At 45.1% G+C, this 19,466-nt stretch overlaps 1 protein-coding gene across 1 annotated transcript; it reads right to left on the bottom strand.

Annotated features, from left to right (window-relative positions):
* Positions 1-1,144: 1,144 nt before the first annotated feature.
* Positions 1,145-18,948, bottom strand: LOC133418635 (NACHT, LRR and PYD domains-containing protein 4-like). Its single transcript, XM_061707440.1, has 11 exons — positions 18,751-18,948; positions 16,953-17,073; positions 16,726-16,875; positions 16,418-16,570; positions 8,646-8,724; positions 7,646-7,853; positions 5,420-7,196; positions 4,982-5,155; positions 4,701-4,871; positions 4,059-4,108; positions 1,145-3,955 (listed from the first exon to the last, which is right to left on the bottom strand). Exons 2-11 carry the CDS (start codon positions 17,033-17,035, stop codon positions 3,390-3,392), a joined length of 3,411 nt encoding a protein of 1,136 aa, XP_061563424.1. The 5' UTR covers positions 17,036-17,073; positions 18,751-18,948; the 3' UTR covers positions 1,145-3,389.
* Between the last annotated feature and the right edge of the window lie 518 nt (positions 18,949-19,466).

Here is a 19,466-nt window from a genome sequence, read left to right as displayed (position 1 = left end):
CCTCACTACTGAGAGCTGCAGGAATACACGGCTCAACAGAGTTGTGACTCTTTGTCAGCCTGGCTACAGTGCTGAACAGAAAACGTGGGTTACTTTTGTTATCCTCTATCAACGTTGAATAATAAGCTGTTCTGGCTTTGCGAATGGCTTTTTTATATACTATTAGAATATCTTTCCATTCACGATAAGAGTCTACAGACCTACAAGAGTACCACTTCCTTTCCATTTTACGCACGTTTGTATGACAGGAATCACTCCGCATTCTGTTCTGTTCCATAGTTTTGCCTTATCTGACTTACTGTTTAGAGGTTTGGGGAAATAGCCTGGCCTTCGGCAGGAGGGTCCCCCCTTATGAGCCTGGTCCTGGTCCAGGTTTCTTCCCTCCTAAAGGGGAGTTTTTCTTGCCACTGTTTGGCTTAAGGCTTTTCTCCCACTAGGGGAGTTTTTACCTGCCATTGTTTATGTAATAACTGCTCAGGGGTTTATGTTTATGTTTATGTTCTGGATCTCTGGAAAGCGTCTAGAGACATCTGCTGTATTAGACGCTATATAAATAAAATTGAATTGAATTGAATTGAATTGAAATACGTATAAAGGTTCACTGCAACCACTATTCATACTGCAGAAAAGAGCCATACGGATAATTCATAAGGCTGGTTTTTGTGAACACGCCATTTGTTTATTTGTTTATTTATTGAGATCCCCATTAGCTGCAGCAGAAACTGTAGCTATTCTTCCTGGGGTCTTAACAAGAAAATGCAATACAAAAGAAAACAACATGGAAAAAAACTTAAAAAAATAAAAACACAAAAAGAGCAAGAAGAAAAAAATATGTATATACAAAATCAAGATATCTTAAGAATCAAGACAAGAACAGAAACCAAGTCAACTAAATCCTCCCAACATATACCTAATATATACCTCATATATATATATACATATATACACACACATACATACCTATACACATACATATACCCATCATATAATACTCTATCATATTCAACATTCCAAGTCAAATTCTATATTATATTCACACAGACAGACATATATATATATATATATATATATATATATATATATATATATATATATATATATATATATATATATATATATATATATATATACACATACACATCCACACATACATACATACATATGTATACACACATACATACATACACACATACTCATATATATCTATTCTATAATAATAGAACATATATAATATATATATAATATATCAACAGTGAGTATATGAGTCTGTCTTTGACCAATAACCATTTGAGTTTCTTGTGCATAGAGATGATATTTGTCCTATTGTCGCACTTGAGAATAGTGCGGGCAGCTCTGTTTTGTATAATTTGCAAAGCATTCCTTATTCTTCAATTCTAAAATAATCACATTTTTTGACATAGTAGAATTCCAAACTGCAAAATTCATGTATAAAGCTAGGAACAACTTATTACCATCTCACTTGCAGGACATGTTTTTATCAGTCAGTGCAGTTAAACTATGGAACAGAATGGATTCAGAATTAAAACAATGTCCAAACATTAACCAGTTTAAAAACAAATATAAAAACATGATTCTCACGAGGTACAAAGAGGAAGGGGTTTAGGTCCATTATCTATCCATCCATTATCTATACCCGCTTTATCCTTTGCAGGGTCACGGGGGTCTGCTGGAGCCTATCCCAGCTATTTTCAGGCAGGGGTTACACCCTGGACAGGTCGCCAGTCCATCGCAGGGCCACATATAAACACACAACCATGCACACTCACACTCACACCTACGGGCAATTTAGAATCATCAATTAACCTAGTATGCATGTTTTTGGACTGGGTTTAGGTGTATGTATATATGGGGCGGCAGAGCGGGTCGTCCAATGATCGGAAGGTCGGCGGTTCGAATCCCGCTCCATCCCAGTTACTGTCGTAGTGTCCTTGGGCAAGACACCTTACCCAGCTTGCCCCGTGTGAATGTGTATGAATGTTGGTGGTGGTCAGAGGGGCCGTTTGGCGCGGAATGGCAGCCACGCTTCCGTCAGTCTGCCCCAGGGCAGCTGTGGCTACAAAACGTAGCTACCACCACTGGTGAGAATGTGTATGAATGAATAATGGTCTAAGTGAGATTAATTGAATGTAAAGTGCGTTACAAGTTAAATTCCTTATTATATATATATGGGTATACATATATGTGTGGTGTGATAATAATAATACTGTTATTTTACAGTGTGTGAATATTTTTAAATACAGGTTAAATGATCAGTTAATGGGGGTAGGACTAAATAAGTTTACACTTCTTCCTACTCCTTTTTTGGCACCAACATAGCAAGTTTTAAAGGATGACATTCTTTGTTTTGTTGTTTTGTTTTTTTAAACTTCTCATGAAGTGTTGTTTATTTTTTTTACATGTACAAAAATAAATAAATAAATCAAATCAAATCAAATCAAATCAAATGTGAAAAAGGTTAACGGTGATTATCTTCATCACCATCATCATCATCAAATAGCGTTTTTCCATCTGCGTAATATTGCAAAAATTAAGAAAATCCTCTCGCAGAGTGATGCAGAAAAACTAGTTCATGCGTTTGTATCTTCTAGACTAGATTACTGTAATGTGTTGTTAGCAGGATGTCCAAGTAATTTGCTGAATAGGCTCCAGCTGATCCAAAATGCAGCAGCACGAGTACTGACAGGAATCAGCAGGAGAGACCACGTCTCTCCAGTGTTAGCGTCGCTCCATTAGCTACCTGTAAAATTCAGAATCCAATTTAAAATTTTATTACTTGCGTATAAAGCCCAAAACGGCTTAGCTCCGCATTATTTACAAGATTTGATAGTGCCTTATGTTCCTGTCAGAGCTCTCCGTTCTCAGAGTGCAGGTTTACTCGTAGTTCCTAGAGTATCTAAATGTAGATTTGGAGGGCGGGCGTTCTGCTATCAGGCACCATTACTATGGAACCAACTTCCAATCTGGGTTAAGGAGGCTGACACCACCTCCACCTTTAAAACTAAACTTAAAACCTTTCTGTTTAGTAAAGCCTATAGTTAGTGTTTAGTAAACCTCTAGCTGGTGTTGGTAAATCTCTAGGTAGTGTAAACTCTAGTGTGTTTCCATTTTTATTTATTATAAGTATCTCATAGCTATCATTTTTGTCCATCACTCCTGTAATTTCTTGTGCCGGCCCCCCTTTTTTCTCTTTTGTGCATGTTTGCAGGCCGGAGCTTCGGGAGCTGCGTGCTGGCCTGCGGTCCCGACCCCACCCCCCTCCCACCCCCCACCCACACATCATCATCATGACACTGAGGAACCAGAACCAGAACCAGAGTCCAAGTCCAGGATCCAACAGAGACAGTTTCTCTGACAGGAGACTCTTGAGACTAAACTGGACACAGAGACACTGAAGAACCAGAACTGGACCCAGAACTGGACAAGGGCCCTAACCAGAATCCAAATCCAGCACAGAGAGGTTCAGTGAAGGTGGTGTTCACGGTGTGGAGGTGGATCAGTCTGTCGGAGACAACTTTATAGAAGGACAGAGTTCCAGCAGGAACGTCCACGTACACTGCTACTCTGCTAGAGTCTGGAGATGGAGATGAGGAGGTGATGGATGTGTAGCTCTTATTGTGACAGACACGGTACCGACCACCTTGATAACAGTCCAGATTCCAGGAATGATCGTTCCATCCAAACCTACAGTCATCAGAGTTTCCTCTCCTGCTGATTCTCCTGTAACTCACTGATACATTAACACCTCCTCTCCACTCGACCTCCCAGTAACAGCGACCCGTCAGATCTTCTCTACACAGCAGCTGAGGACCATCAAACCTGTCTGGATGATCAGGATATGACTGATCCTCCTCCACATCCACCATCTTCCTGTTGTCGTCAGACAGTTTGATGCGTTTGTGGACTGTGTTTGTGTCGACGGTGAGTTGACAGGAATCTGATGGAGAGAACAAACAAGCAGCTGCAGTTATTATTGATCAGTTATTGATTACTGATGGACTCATGATCGAGTGAAGATGGTTGAATAAAAACACACTTACACTTCCTCGGACCTCCTGGTGTCAACCATCGTTGTCCAGCAGGCTGCACCCTGGAAGGAGGAGGAGGAGGATCAGACCAGCTCAGTCTCTCTCAGAGGAAGCAGAGATGTCAGAGCCCCACCCCCCATCACCTGTTGGACACTCCCGTATCCACTACACCCCCCCTCTCACCTGTTGGACACTCCTGTATCCACTACACGCCCCCATCACCTGTTGGACACTCCCGTATCCACTACACCCCCCATCACCCGTTGGACACTCCCGTATCCACTACACCCCCCCCCCATCACCTGTTGGACACTCCCATATCCACTACCCCCCCATCACCTGTTGGACACTCCTGTATCCACCACACCCCCCCCCCCCCCATCACCTGTTGGACACTCCTGTATCCGCTACACCCCCCCCCCCCCCCCCCATCACCTGTTGGACACTTCTGTATCCACTACATCCCACCGCAGCCCTGAGCAATCACCTGAGGTGGAGGAAAACCCCCACACCTGTGCCACCATGACCACCACCATATAGTGTCCTACCTGAAAAGTGTCCTACCTGAGAGTGTCCTACCTGAGGGTGTCCTACCTGAGAGTGTCCTACCTGAGAGTGTCCTACCTGAGATTCTCCTACCTGAGAGTGTCCTACCTGAGAGTGTCCAGTCTCCAGCGGGGATCCTCCAGTCTAGACAGAAGCTTCCCTGCTGACTCTCCTGGATGGTTGTAGCTCAGGTCCAGCTCTCTCAGGTGGGAGGGGTTGGAGGTCAGAGCTGAGACCAGAGAAGAACTTCCTTCCTCTGAGATCAGACAGCCTGACAGCCTGCAGACACACAACACAGGTCTATGCATGTCCTCTGCTCAAGTGTCCTGCTGCAGACACGTTTAGCAGCAGGTTCTCTGGACCTGGAGAAGACTTGAATGAATCCTGACCTGAGAGACTCCAGGTGACAGTGTGGACTCTCCAGTCCAGGACACAGCTGCTTCAGTCCAGAATCCTGCAGGTCGTTGTCACTCAGGTCCAGTTCTGTCAGACTGGAGGACTGAGAGCTGAGAACTGAGGACAGAAGTGGACAGATGTCCTCTGAGAGGAGACAGCCACTCAGTCTGCAGACGGAAGAAAAGAACAACAACCAGGTTATTTCACTGTAGTGTTTCCTTGCCAGAGTTCATGCTTGTGTGTGATTTTAGGTCCAATGTGTCATTAAAGTCTCTGGAAATGAAAGAACCAGCGTAAACTCACTCATGTGAGGTTGTGGTGAAAAAAAGACCCAAACAAGTGAAGAAAACATGAAATGTGGAGGTAAAACCAGACGTAGTCAGAAACTACCCTCCCCTCCAGAGGTCCAACATGGGTCTGTTGGTACTTACAGAACTTTCTTGGCGGCTTTGACCACCGGCAGCAGCCTCCGTAGAGCCTCCTCTGAAGCTGAGAACTTCTTCAGGTCAAACACCTCCAGATCTTCTTCTGATGACAGTAAGATGAAGACCAGAGCCGACCACTGAGCAGGAGACAGTTCATCTGTGGAGAAACTTCCTGATCTCAGGTACTGTTGGACCTCCTCCACCAGAGAACCAGCATTCAGTTCATTCAGACAGTGGAACAGGTTGATGCTTCTCTCTGCAGACAGATCCTCACTGATCTTATTCTTGATGTATTCAATAGTTTTCTGTGAAGTTATTTGGTTTGATGTCATCAGACCTCGTAGGAGGTCCTGATTGGTCTCCAGTGAAAGACCCAGGAGGAAGCGCAGGAACAAGTCCAGGTGTCCGTTGGGACTCTGTAAGGCCTTGTCCACAGCTGTCTGATAGAGGTCAGTCTCTGCTCTTGTTTTAAACCACCAGGAGGTATTATTGTTTTCCTCCAGCAGGTTGACTCCAGTGCTGATGAAGGTCAGATGGACATGAAGAGCAGCCAGAAACTCCTGGACACTCAGATGGATGAAGCAGAAGACCTGGTTCTGGTACAGGCCTCTCTCCTCTCTAAAGATCTGGGTGAACACTCCTGAGTACACTGAAGCCTCTGTGACATTGATGCCACACTCTCTCAGGTCTGCTTCATAGAAGATCAGGTTTCCTTTCTGCAGCTGCTCAAAAGCCAGTTTACCCAGAGACTCCACCATCTTCCTGCTCTCTGGACTCCAGTGTGGATCCGTCCCAGTTCCTCCGTCATACTTGACCTTCTTCAGTTTGGCCTGGACCACCAGGAAGTGGATGTACATCTCAGTCAGGGTCTTGGGCAGCCCCCCTCCCTCTTTGGTTTCCAGGACGTTCTCCAGGACCGAAGCAGTGATCCAGCAGAAGACTGGGATGTGGCACATGATGTGGAGGCTCCGGGATGTCTTGATGTGGGAGATGATCCTGCTGGTCTGTTTCTTATCTCTGAACCTCTTCCTGAAATATTCCTCTTTCTGTGGGTCAGTGAACCCTCTGACCTCCGTCACCATGGAGACACACTCAGGAGGGATCTGATTGGCTGCTGCGGGTCGTGTGGTGATCCAGAGACAAGCAGAAGGAAACAGGTTCCCCCTGATGAGGTTTGTCAGCAGCACATCCATGGAGGTGGACTCTGTAACATCAGTCAGGACCTCATTGTTGTGGAAGTCCAGAGGAAGTCGACTCTCATCCAGACCGTCAAAGATGAACGCGACCTGGAACTTTTCAAAGCTGCGGATTCTTTTGGTTTCAGAGAAGAAGTGATGAACTAGTTCCACCAAGCTGAACTTTCTCTCTTTTAGCCCATTTAGCTCTCTGAAGGTGAATGGAAGCAGGAACTGGATGTCCTGGTTGGTTCTGCTGTCAGCCCAGTCCAGAATGAACTTCTGTGTTAGGACTGTTTTCCCGATGCCGGCCACTCCCTTCGTCATCACCGTTCTGATTGATTCATCTCTTCCAGGTGGGGGTTTAAAGATGTCTTCCTGTCTGATGGCTGTTTCTGCTCTGTCTGGTTTCCTGGAAGCTGCTTCAATCTGTCTGACTTCATGTTCTTCATTGACCTCTCCAGTCCCTCCCTCTGTGATGTAGAGCTCCGTGTAGATCTGCTCCAGAAGGATTGTCTTTCCTGCTTTAATGATCCCCTCAAACACATGCCGGTGCTTCTTCTGCAGCTGACCTTTCAGTTTGGATTGACAAACGGCAGCGCGGGTATCTAAATAAAGATGGAATAAAGAAAACCACTTAGTGATTAAAACCAGCCCACAACAAGTTCTACTTCCTCTAAAGAATCAACATTTCAACATTCACTGATCAGCCGTTCAATGAGGAGAATTGAAGCGTTTTCCTCCCAAAAACCCTCTGATCAATGAGAGGAAACTCAACAGTGTTTCCTCTACGATTCACTTCAGACACATTGTTGTGTTTGTTTTGTGTTTGCTGGAACTGAATATTGAATCCACACGGTTCAACTCTTTAGAATAAAACTTTAATTTACTGGGATATTAATGACCCTATAAATGAGATGTTCCTAACAGAAGATGAGCTGAGTTCCTCCACCTTCCAGTGGGTTTAATGTTGTGTCTGATCTGTGAATGTTGGTCCTCTACTGAGACATTGGGTGTGGTTTATCCAGCAGCTCAGATGTTCAGAGAAACGTCTTACTCCTCTGCAGGAGGTCGGCCAGCTTCTCCTCCTTCCTCCTCCTCAAGAACTTCACTGTGATCTTCATGAATGTCTCTCTGATGCTCTTCTGCTCTTCATCTTCATCCTCCTCCAGACTCTCTGAGGATTCTGGGTAATCTGGACTCAGAACCTTCTGGATCTTCTTCAGCTCGTCCTTCACAAACATGACAATGTCGTCTTCCAGCAGCTGGAACAGAAGACCACATGAAGGACACAACCAGACTGAAACCATGGAGACAAACATCAGGTCCATGATGGACAGACTGACAGTCCACTGGTCTCCAGAGACCAGCATGGAGACAAACATCAGGTCCATGTTGGACAGACTGACAGTCCACTGGTCTCCAGAGACCAGCATGGAGACAAACATCAGGTCCATGATGGACAGACTGACAGTCCACTGGTCTCCAGAGACCAGCATGGAGACAAACATCAGGTCCATGATGGACAGACTGACAGTCCACTGGTCTCCAGAGACCAGCATGGAGACAAACATCAGGTCCATGATTGACAGACTGAGAGTCCACCGGTCTCCAAAGACCAGCATGGAGACAAACATCAGGTCCATGATGGACAGACTGACAGTCCACTGGTCTCCAGAGACCAGCATGGAGACAAACATCAGGTCCATGATGGACAGACTGACAGTCCACTGGTCTCCAGAGACCAGCATGGAGACAAACATCAGGTCCATGTTGGACAGACTGACAGTCCACTGGTCTCCAGAGACCAGCATGGAGACAAACATCAGGTCCATGATGGACAGACTGACAGTCCACTGGTCTCCAGAGACCAGCATGGAGACAAACATCAGGTCCATGATGGACAGACTGACAGTCCACTGGTCTCCAGAGACCAGCATGGAGACAAACATCAGGTCCATGATGGACAGACTGACAGTCCACTGGTCTACAGAGACCAGCATGCAGATGGACATCAGGACAACAGATGGAGAAGCAGTTGTTGTTCATGTACAGACCTGAAAGATGGAGTCCAGCTGGGTCTGGTGCTGCTGGACAGACGGACCACTGGGGGACTCTGAGATCTGCTGGTCCACTCTGTGGAGGAATCATGAAGAACTAGGTCACATGATGTCTGAAGTTCCATGGAGTCATGTTTGGATGAGGACAGTCCACCAGAGGACTTCCTGTCCTGTTAAAGGTTGACTGGTCCTCTGTAATGGAAAATTTTGGTATAACACTGTCTGTTGCCTGTTTTCAAGTGAACATTCCTATGCCAAGGTCATGTTCCTTTGACACAGAGCCTGGCACGGTTGCCAGGGTGATGGATGATGTTTTGTCTAGTTTCCCAGCTTCCCAACTATAGGATAACTTTTCTTTAAACACGTTCAGCTCACTCAGGACTGACGGTTCATGTGACCAGGTGGACTGTGTGGCTCCATTCAATTGAATGTTTTTCCTCTTTCCATAAAATATTCAGAAAGACAGCTGAGTTGTCCTGACATTCTTTTTGAACAACAATTTTTGCCACCACAATTTGGCGACCACGAAGGGACTCCATCTGTGAGCGGATTTTTCCTTCTCTCCTCCGGAATCGAAGGTGTTTTAAGCATGCAACAACCTCGTACTCCCCCATCAAGTGAAGGTCAAGGAGAGGGCCTCTCATCCGGAGGGGGTTGGGAGGGTCCCCGCACCGACTGGGGTCAAGCAAACCCGGTGGCTTCAGAAACACCTCGCTGTTCTTTCGGGTGAGTTTTGGAAAGAAAACGGCCTAAATAAGTTGCGGGCTAACGTCTCCTCTCTGCCTATTCAGCTGATCTTGCCAGGAATGCTTGGAGCCGGAGAGGGCTGGTCCAGCCGGGGTCTGAGTACCTGGGCTGTTTATTACTGACCTAGGAGTTAGTGAATCAGGCAATTGGCCGAGGATCTGGGATCCATTCAGTTTGCGAGAGGAAAAGACCCCTTGGTGGATGTTCTTCGGTGCGACATCGGCTGTAGGTCACCAGAGGTGACGGATCACGAGTGCTTCTGTAGCCGTGGTTTGAGATTGGCAGACTACTTCAAGTTCAAGTCTTGAGGGCTGGCAGAAAGCCTGCGTTCGCCAGGAAAAGGGTGAGACTGTTGCTGCAAAGGGCTGAAAGAGAGAGCAACGGGAGAGGCAGAACACAGTGAGGGCCCGTGACGTCACAGGCCGCTGCCTTGCCCAGAGAAGGGAGAGAGGCCTGAGACGCGGGAGAACGGGGGCCGGACTGACTAGGGGTGGCGGAGAGAGCCGGTGAGGTGTCCGGCGGACACGTGGAGGCCGGCTGTGGGATCTGCAGAACACGTGAGCACCTAAATACACAAATACACATACACACAAGAACCTTGTTTTTCATTTATTGTAATAATTGTCATTAAATTTAATCAGATTTAATTAATCTGATCATAATCCGGTATTTTGGACGGCTACGCCGTAGTTTCGAGGGAGCTAATCATTTTCACTTTTGTTCCCAAAGAACGCCATTTTTTCTCCACAAAGGAAACGTTGATCTAGCAGGCAGTCCTAAGTACACCCTGACTGCCTCAAAGATTTCATAGGAACATTTAACAGCGATTTGCAGGTCTGGATTTAATGTCCAAAGGGTAGGGAAATCAGCACACTCGTCTGTTTAAGATTAGATTATGATTTAAGATTATAACGTAATTTATTAATAGACGTTGGAATTGAGTATTGTGTCAGGAGAGATTATTCATGACATGTGGGTACACACCCCAATGCTGTTGTTGTAGCTGCTTGCCCGTGATTAGTATCTTCTCAGACGTGGTTATTAATGAATAAAAAACGTCAAGTTACGTGAATGCAATAGTAAAATTAAATATTTGTCGGTAATTTTACTCATGCCGAACTGTTAGTGAGTTAAAGGTTTCATTATAATACTTTCGGCTGTTGAACATTGTTGCAGGGGACTTTTTTGTTTATTCTGCAGCAGGAAAACTCTTGCATCACATGCTAGACTGGAACGCCTCATTCATGGTTAATTAAAAATGAGGTACAAATAAGATGAGGTGATATAAATGGACTATAAGTTAAATGGATTCGACCTGAATTCACACACTATTTTCTGTCAGGTTCCGGTAGAACGTTTTATTTTGTTTTTTTGTTTTTTTTTCTCAGTGTTCCAGTGCATCCATACAGTCAATTTTGTTTGCTGTTGTTTTGATGGTAAAATGTTACACGTTTCCTTGTGTTTTGTTGTTTCCCTGAGCCAGGAGATGTACCTGGGACTGGTAAGAGACCTCCTCTTAAATACCTGGGGTATTAAAGTATTTTTAAGTGAAATACGGGTGAAATTCTGCGTACACTAACCTGTGAGTTAGTGTATGAGGTGTTGGCCCGCGGGTCCGGGACCCGCTGAGAAGTCAGGGACTTCAAGAGATGCTAACCTGGGAGTTAGCGAATAGGGCCAACGCCAGGGTCTGGGACCCACTGTGACGTCGGGGACTTTACAGCACAGAATACCGGGAGGAGGTTTCTATTTGAATGTTCATGCTCGATAAATACCTGGGGTATTACATATGTTACTTTAATAGCTGCTAGCCTGGGGTTTTTGTTTGCCTGTTTTGGCTAATGGTTGTCCTGTCCAATGTTTTTTGTCTAATGTTCATGACTGAAACTGTTTATTGAATTGGGATTCTTGTAAATGCATTAAAGTGGGTTTGAGGCCCACTGAGGGGTTGAGTTGAAGGTCAGGGACCTTCGGGGGTCTGAGACCCCCCCCTTTTTTAGCTAGGGATTTAAATTGCCAGAGAGACTTGAATGTTGATGGCGTGGCTTCGTGAAGATACTATGTTGATACTATACTATGTTGACATAGTATAGTATCTTTGAGGCAGTACTACACTATGTTGACATGAGCCTGAAAAACATAAACAGAGATTGTGAAATATGTGTGAAATATACAGTATGTAAAATTCAGCAGAAACTGCTGATGCGCCTGCGCTCTGTGTGTGCGTGTGTAAACGCGTGGGTGTGTGTAAGCTCCGTGTCGCCTGTCTGACTGCGCGTTTACGCAGGGAGCTTTCATGTGAGGCTGCGTGGATGGGAGAGAGACGTTATCTCATTTTCCTTTCTGTTGACATTTTTGTTAAATTGATACAAGTAATATAGTTTTTTACTCATTCTTTTCCCTGAATGGGGAAATGGTGACGTGGAATTGTCAGAATTGGGTTGATTCACCGTTCGAATGGTTGCAGGTTACTTTTGTGATACTGTATTTGAACCGGATTGTATGGAAATGGGATTCTTGCCATTGAGCTGTGTATGATTGGGTTGATTGTGACAAGCATGAAACATATCAATAATTTTTCTTTATTTTGTCTGTCGTGAAGTCACATACTGATGATTGACGGTTTCAAGAGTGGGTTTCGTCCCGTAAAATGAGTGCCCTGTGTTTTTTTTTGGATGCAGTGTTCATGAGCCTACTGTCATTGGCTCTGAGGGGCAGTTTGGAAGTGCTTATTGCAGTATGTTGATGTTATCTTGGTTGTGAGTGAGACCAGAGACGAATGCGTTAAAGCTTCTCTGGACCTGTTGACCCATTTTGGCTGAACAGGGGCATAGAGCCGGCCTGTCCGAAATGCAGTTTGTTGCCACAGAGGTTACATTTCTGGGTCATGTCATTTCGGGGGAGGGCAAATCCCTCTCGCCTGGCAGAATTACGGCCATTCAAAAGGAAAAACGCCAGAACTGATCACTAAGAATCAAATTATGTAAATTCTGGGCTCCACCAGTTATTGTCGACAGTGGGTCTCACATTATGCTGAAATTGAGGCACCATTGGCAGCAATTGCCCATGGAGAAGGCCTACAAGCATCAGACCCTGTTACCTGGACTGACGAGGCTGACAAAGCCTTCACTGACCTGAAACTGACGTTACAGACGCCTCCAATACCTGGACTGCCTGACTGTTCACGACTTTTCGCCCAGACTGTGGACGGAATGGGGGGTTACATGACTTCAAGTGCTACAGCAAGTTCTTAACCCTTACCCTTTTGCCAACAGCGGATGATGGAGAACCACACTAGTGTGGCAACGCTAACATCCATTTGTTCCCCAAGACCTGAATTTGAGTGATGTTGCAATTGACAATGGTGACTTTGATCTTTTTTGTTGTTGGTTCTGCTTCCAGGGCTCCTGGTACATGCTATAACATTGCAGGTTTTGCTTTTTGGGGCTTTTGTCCCCGATACGTTTTTTTTTACTTCCACAGGTAGACCCATAGCGCATCAGGTGGATACCATGTTGCTGCCTACACGAATTGCTGTGTGTAAATGTGATGATCACACTGACAATCTGATTTTATCTCTCAATGAAATGTTCAAGCTGACGCAGCTTCAAAAGAAACTGCGTCAAAACAACCCTTGTCTCTCAAAGTACGATCTGTCTCCCTGCCCTCGGCTGTGACCTCAGTTGAGATTGGTGAATTGCAGCTAAGGGCTTTGCACACTGAAATATGGTCCTGGGAGGATGCAGACTGCATGGTAATTAACAGGGTGTGAATGGGGCCCGACGGCCGGCCATGTCTCCCCAAGAATTTTTTCCCTCACTTTGCTAAATTGACACACGGTTTCATGTGTCAAGGGGCGGGGGATGGTGAGTGAAATACGCAATACGAGTGAATACGAAGACACTGGTTCACAAGAGGGGGTTCACAACTCGCCCCCACCAGACGGACGTTTCAACATTTGCAGATGGATTTCATTGAACTTACACACAGTGAAGGCAAAAAGTTTGTTTTGGTTACCATTTGCATGTTTTCTAAATGGATTGAAGCTTTTTCCACAACAAGACAGGACTCCGCCGCAGTGGCCAAGGCTTTGATGCACCTGATAATTCCCAGGTGGGGGATTCCGGCAAAAAACAGCTCAGACAAGTGCACTCCTTTTGTGAGTGCTGCACTGAAACAGGTCGGTGAGTACATGGGCATAGATATACGACAACATTGCTCCTACCACCCAGCCTAATGTGGTGCTAATGTGGCACGCCAGAGAAGCAGAAATGGCCTGAGCCCCTTTGAAATCCTGTTTTGGGAGACCTTTAAACAGGGATTGGGCCCGTTTAAGAGGCAGCAGCAAGAAACTGGCCTTTGTGAAGACGAAATGTTACGATATTGTGCAACCTTGTCAACTGTTTTGTCTGATATTCACAAACAGGTTAAGGTCGCCCTCCCCAGACCGGCAGAGATGAAACTCCATGACCTCGGAGTGGAGACTACATCGTGGTCAAAGACTTCAGACGTAAACACTGGAAAGCTCTGAGGTGGAACAGACCGTTCCAAGTGCTTCTGGTGACGGAGACAGCAGTCGAGGTTGCAGAGAGAGCCATGTGGATTCACGCCAGCCACTGCCGACGGGTTCCTGATCCACACGCAGGCCATGCACCTGATCGAGAGGCCACGGCCGTACCATCCCCTTAGGCAGTTCGGATGCGGCCTAAGGGTGGCGACCAGCGTCCTGCTGGTCATCTCCATAGGGGCGGGGTTGCTTCTGCGGTTGCTTGTGTGCTGCTGACGCCCCCCCCCCCCCACCTCTGGTCATCCCGCTGCTGCTTCCACCTGCCTGCTGTGTGCTGTCGACGTCCCTGACTCCCCCAGTCTGGCCTTCGGCAGGAGGGTCCCCCCTTATGAGCCTGGTCCTGCTCAAGGTTTCTTCCCTCCTAAAGGGGAGTTTTTCCTTGCCACTGTTTGGCTTAAGGCTTTTCTCCCACTAAGGGAGTTTTTACCTGCCATTGTTTATATAATAATTGCTCGGGGTTATGTTTATGTTTATGTTTATGTTCATGTTCTGGATCTCTGGAAAGCGTCTAGAGACAACATCTGTTGTATTAGACGCTATATAAATAAAATTGAATTGAATTGAATTGCTGCTGTTGGAGAGCCTGCACTATCACACGTCACAGACCAACTGCACGACAATCTCACCTCCCCCTGACCACGATTCTGAGGCGGCACCTACCCCTCATTGGCTGGTGAGAAGGACTGCTGTTTACACGACCAACATGACCAACACGGCGTTGCAGCTACAGGACAACATATGGTTCCGTACCATGACCACTGTGACGAGGCAGCTGACCAACGAGATCGATGTGACACATGTTGTCGGACACCTGAATGAATTGTTGCATTTGCAGAGGAGGTCCTGGTTTTCCATTTCAGGGTGGGAAACTGCACTGTTCAACCTCTCTGCCCCTGAACTGACTATTATTTTGGGTTTGTGTGTTTTTCTGTGTTTTATTGTGCCATGAATGAAGAAACTAGTAGCTTCTGCCATTCCCACCGCGCTTGGACGGTTTGCCCAGGAGATGGACCGCGATGATGAGTGGGTTCCTCCTTCCATGGAGGAACCAGAGCTACTTTAATTTATATTCTGCATGAATCCTTCCTCAAGTTGATGATGTTTTTTTCATTTATGCTGTTTTGAACTGATTATGAGCTGTTATGTCCTGTTGACAGGTTGTGAGGGAATCAAGCATTAGCCCCGTAGTACGGTGGGTTAAAACATGGAGGGTTTTGCCAGGACATATGGAGAATTTTGTCTTTTTTATTATTATTATTATTATTATTATTATTATTATTATTATTATTATTATTATTATTATTATTATTATTTTACATTTTATCACATTTTTATCCTTAACCGCTTAGTCACACAGTGCCTTTGATTTTTTTCTTCTCCTTTTCCCTTCATGGACTATTGTGCTGAATGTGATTTGTTTTGGTATTGTTTGAAGTAGATTAGTTTATATTCCATGATGTGTTTTTCCCCTACGGGGTTTTTTTCCTTCCTTATCTCTGATAGGGTAGCTAGACAGATTGAGTCTTTTGACTCTCCCTTTGTCTGGTGGAGGGAGAGGTTTTGGCTCTTCTGTACTCGTGACCTATGATCCTCTGTCGGGGTTTCTTTAACTCCCGTTGGAGAATGGGTGTGCTAGCGTTTGGCTGGTGAGGGACAGAGCATAGAGGTCACGGGGTAGGTCAGTGCAAAATTTCTTTGTGGTTTAGCATAAAATGCTAAAAAGGGTGGAATGTAATGGAAAATTTTGGTATAACACTGTCTGTTGCCTGTTTTCAAGTGAACATTCCTATGCCAAGGTCATGTTCCTTTGACACAGAGCCTGGCACGGTTGCCAGGGTGATGGGTGATGTTTTGTCTAGTTTCCCAGCTTCCCAACTATAAGATCTTTAAACACGTTCAGCTCACTCAGGACTGACGGTTCATGTGACCGGTTCGACTGTGTGGCTCCATTCAATTGAATGTTTTTCCTCTTTCCATTAAATCTTCAGAAAGACAGCTGAGGTGTCCTGACATTCTTTTTGAACAACAATTTTTGCCACCACACCTCCTGAGACTGAGAACGTCCACATCTTACTCCCAGTACCAGCTCTCAATCTGGTGGTACAAGAAGGTCCACTAAGTATCCACAAAGACCAGCTTCTCAACAGATCAATGTCCACATGGTTCCAGGAACCATCTGTTCTCCTGCATCCAGCAACACCGTCCACCTGAGGAGAACTTCCTCCCTAAATGATGTTGCAACCTCAGCAGAAAGATGCCCGTGCTGGACAAACCGCTGAACTACAGGCACTCAGAAGAGACTCCAACACCCCCTTTATAGTCTGCTGTGTTTCTGGAAACATCAACAACCGTCTAACAACGGCAGCAAAACAGAGAAATGTTCACTTTAAACATGTTACCATGGAAACGTTCCAGTCTCAGTTACGTTTTTCAGAAACGTTTACGAACAACTCACCTCTCTGAAGGAAAACCAGGAGACTCTTTAAAATAGGTAATGGGTTCCTTTGATCTGTCACTCCTTAAGGACACACAGCTCGGACCAGATCCAGGTCCAGATTCAGGTCCAGGTCTAGATTCAGGTCCTGGTCCAGGTCCAGGTCCAGGTCTCCTGTAATAAAAGTGTTTTGTGACGTGAGGTCATGATAAATAAAACTGAACTGAAAATCATCAAGACACATATTTCTAAAAATAAAAAAATCATGTTACGATGAAAACGTTTCAGTCTCAGTTACGTTTTTCAGAAACGTTTACGAAACAACTCACCTCTCTGAAGGAAAACCAGGAGCTTCTTTAAAAACGATAGGTAAATCCTTTGATGCATCACTCTTCAAGGACACACAGCTGGATTCAGGTTCAGGTCCAGGTCCAGGTCCAGGTCCAGGTCCAGGTCCAGGTCCAGGTCCAGATTGTCTCCTGTAATAAAGGTGTTTGGTGACGTGAGGGCTGAACTCTGACGTGCAGAAGAGTCATGGACAGTTAGATCATCTCACCTCTCTTCTTCTCTCTCAGGTTTTCCCCTGGGGGAGGTTCTGGAGGGAAGGACTCCCTCCTCTCTGTCCTCACACTGATCCATGCTGCTGGATTCACATCAGCTCACACACACCTTTTTACCTTCACCAGCAGAGGAAACACACGTCATGGTAGATGTTCAACGAGCAGCTCTGACTGATCTTCTCTTCAGCTTCATGACCGACAGCAGTGAGGAAGCTGCTGCACTTCTACTATCCGACCACTAGATGGAGTCATGGAGCTGCAGCTCAGCTCACACCCTCAACCCACATTTACACTCCATTTAATCACACGTTTGCTCTTAGTTTCTGTGTCCAAGACAAAAGATCATCATTGACTCTTAATTACTGACACACCTTAGACCCTGGTGAGTCCAGGAGACTGGTTTCAGTTCCTCGACTGACCACTAGAGGCGGCAACAGCGAGTTCATTTCCGCTGACCTCCGTGTTCAAATGTCCAACTTTACAGCAGAAAGAAACATATTTACAGTCCGTTTCTGGTTCTGGTCTAAAAAACTTTCAACTACAAATTCAGTCGTGCACGGGTAGTTGTGGAAAATGCTTTTGGCAGACTGAATGGGAGGTGGCGTTGCCTCCTGAAAAGGAACGATTCAGATATCAAGCTAGTGAAAGCTATGGTGCTGGCATGTTGTGCTCTCCATAACCTGTGTGAAGGTCATGGGGAGACCTATGAGAATTCATGGGATGTACCTGCGGCTGCAGCAGCACCTGTGGAAGCAGCGGCGCAGGGGCTAGAGGGGGAGCAGGGGGGGGCGGGTGTCAGAGATGCTTTAATGCGTTACTTGGCCACCAGTTAAGTTTTAAAATGTTCTTTCAATAAAGTTTCATATCCCTGAATATATGAATTTGAGAGAACTTGTATAACTGGACATAAATAACCAAAATAAATTAGTTTGATATTATAAAGAAATGTGCAATAAAAACTGGAATAAAATATTCAAACTGGGAAGATACAGTTTTATAAATTGTTATATTGTAAAACTGTTCAATAAAAGTGGAAAATTATGTTTTTATTGTAAAATACTCAAACCAGAATAAATTCAATTAAAGTTGACAAATACATAGTTATATAAAATAGTTTTATTGTAAAAAATGCACAACCCGGACTAAAATGGGGTTAGGGTTAGTTACCGTTAGTCTCCACATATTTCTGATCTATTCGGGCCGGCAGCTGTTTCTTCCCCCACAAACACAATAATGATCTGATACTGAGCTCCTTCTCCGTCTCCGCGGCGGCGCGTCTCCGCTCCGCGGGTTCAGAGTGTCGGACAGCGGGAGAGCAGCGGCTCAATCTCCGCCTCCTCCACATGGACGGAACTGCGGTCCAGCAGCCGTCATTCGTATTTACGTGGTCAAATCAGCCGCTCCTAAATTTTCATGTGCGCTCCTATTTCAGTCTTTACGGTAAATGAATGAAAGCGGTTCAGAAACAGAAAGATATGAAGTTTTGAGTTTGAGATCAGATATGTTTTTCATATAAACTTCCACCGTAATATTTACACACTCTTACTGTAAAAGAGAAGGATGAAACACTTTTCTTTTAAGATCTAAACTTCAAACACCTTACTTTTCTAAAAAGGTCTCCTTTTTCGCTTCAGGCTCTGTGTTGCGGAGACTATAAAAATGAATTCTCCCATAATTTCACCCAATGCCTCATACAGCCCTCTTCACAACTAATCACTACAAGCACAGTGAATTTCAAACAATGTTACTGTACAAATATTGAAATATGAATGTGTAAACACGACCGTCATCTACCTGAACTGCTGCTCGTTCACCGACTCCGCTCCAACATCTGGACGCGTCGGACCGTCGGCTCCTTCTCCTTCAGTTCCAGCTGGGACTCCGTTAACGGGAATTATCTGCGGCGCTTCTGTCCACAAACGGAGCTGCTGGAGTTTAAAAACTGCTCCGATCGCCTTCACACGGAGCTCCACACCCAGAAACCTGTCCAGGAGAAAGTGGAAGAAAACTTGACTAAAGTATCTGCGACACAAGCAGGGTTGCCAGGTCTGACCAGGAAAAGCAGTGACCGAGACTCTGAAAACCAGACCGACACAAGCAGCCCAAAACCACAACATAGAACATTAAGAAAGAACGATATTAGTTGGTGAATTGACCTGAATGTATTTATTTCTGCCGCTAATGAATGAACTTGACAGTAACATGGAGACCTGTGTTCTACTTATAACCTCCAACATGGTTTTAATCACTCATTCAACTTAAATATCTTCCTCATAAAACAACTGAATTAAACTCAATGAATTTATAAAGTTGAAAGTATAAAGTCCCTATGAAACAGCTCATAGAACCGGCTGAGATGAATTAATATTAGAAACTTAACATGAACGTTGTAATAAAATCCCTTAATTTGATCCTGATGTAAGTTACATCAAAGTGTTACATCATGTAACACTTTTCCTGAGAATTGAGCACTAAAACTGTCCAGACGTCGTTCTTCTTAGTCTTTGTTT

Source organism: Cololabis saira, chromosome 2 (genome assembly GCF_033807715.1).
Source record: "Cololabis saira isolate AMF1-May2022 chromosome 2, fColSai1.1, whole genome shotgun sequence".
NCBI lineage: Eukaryota > Metazoa > Chordata > Actinopteri > Beloniformes > Belonidae > Cololabis > Cololabis saira.
The sequence above is the reverse complement of the archived record's forward strand: the minus strand, read 5'-3'. Positions and strand labels throughout refer to the sequence as shown.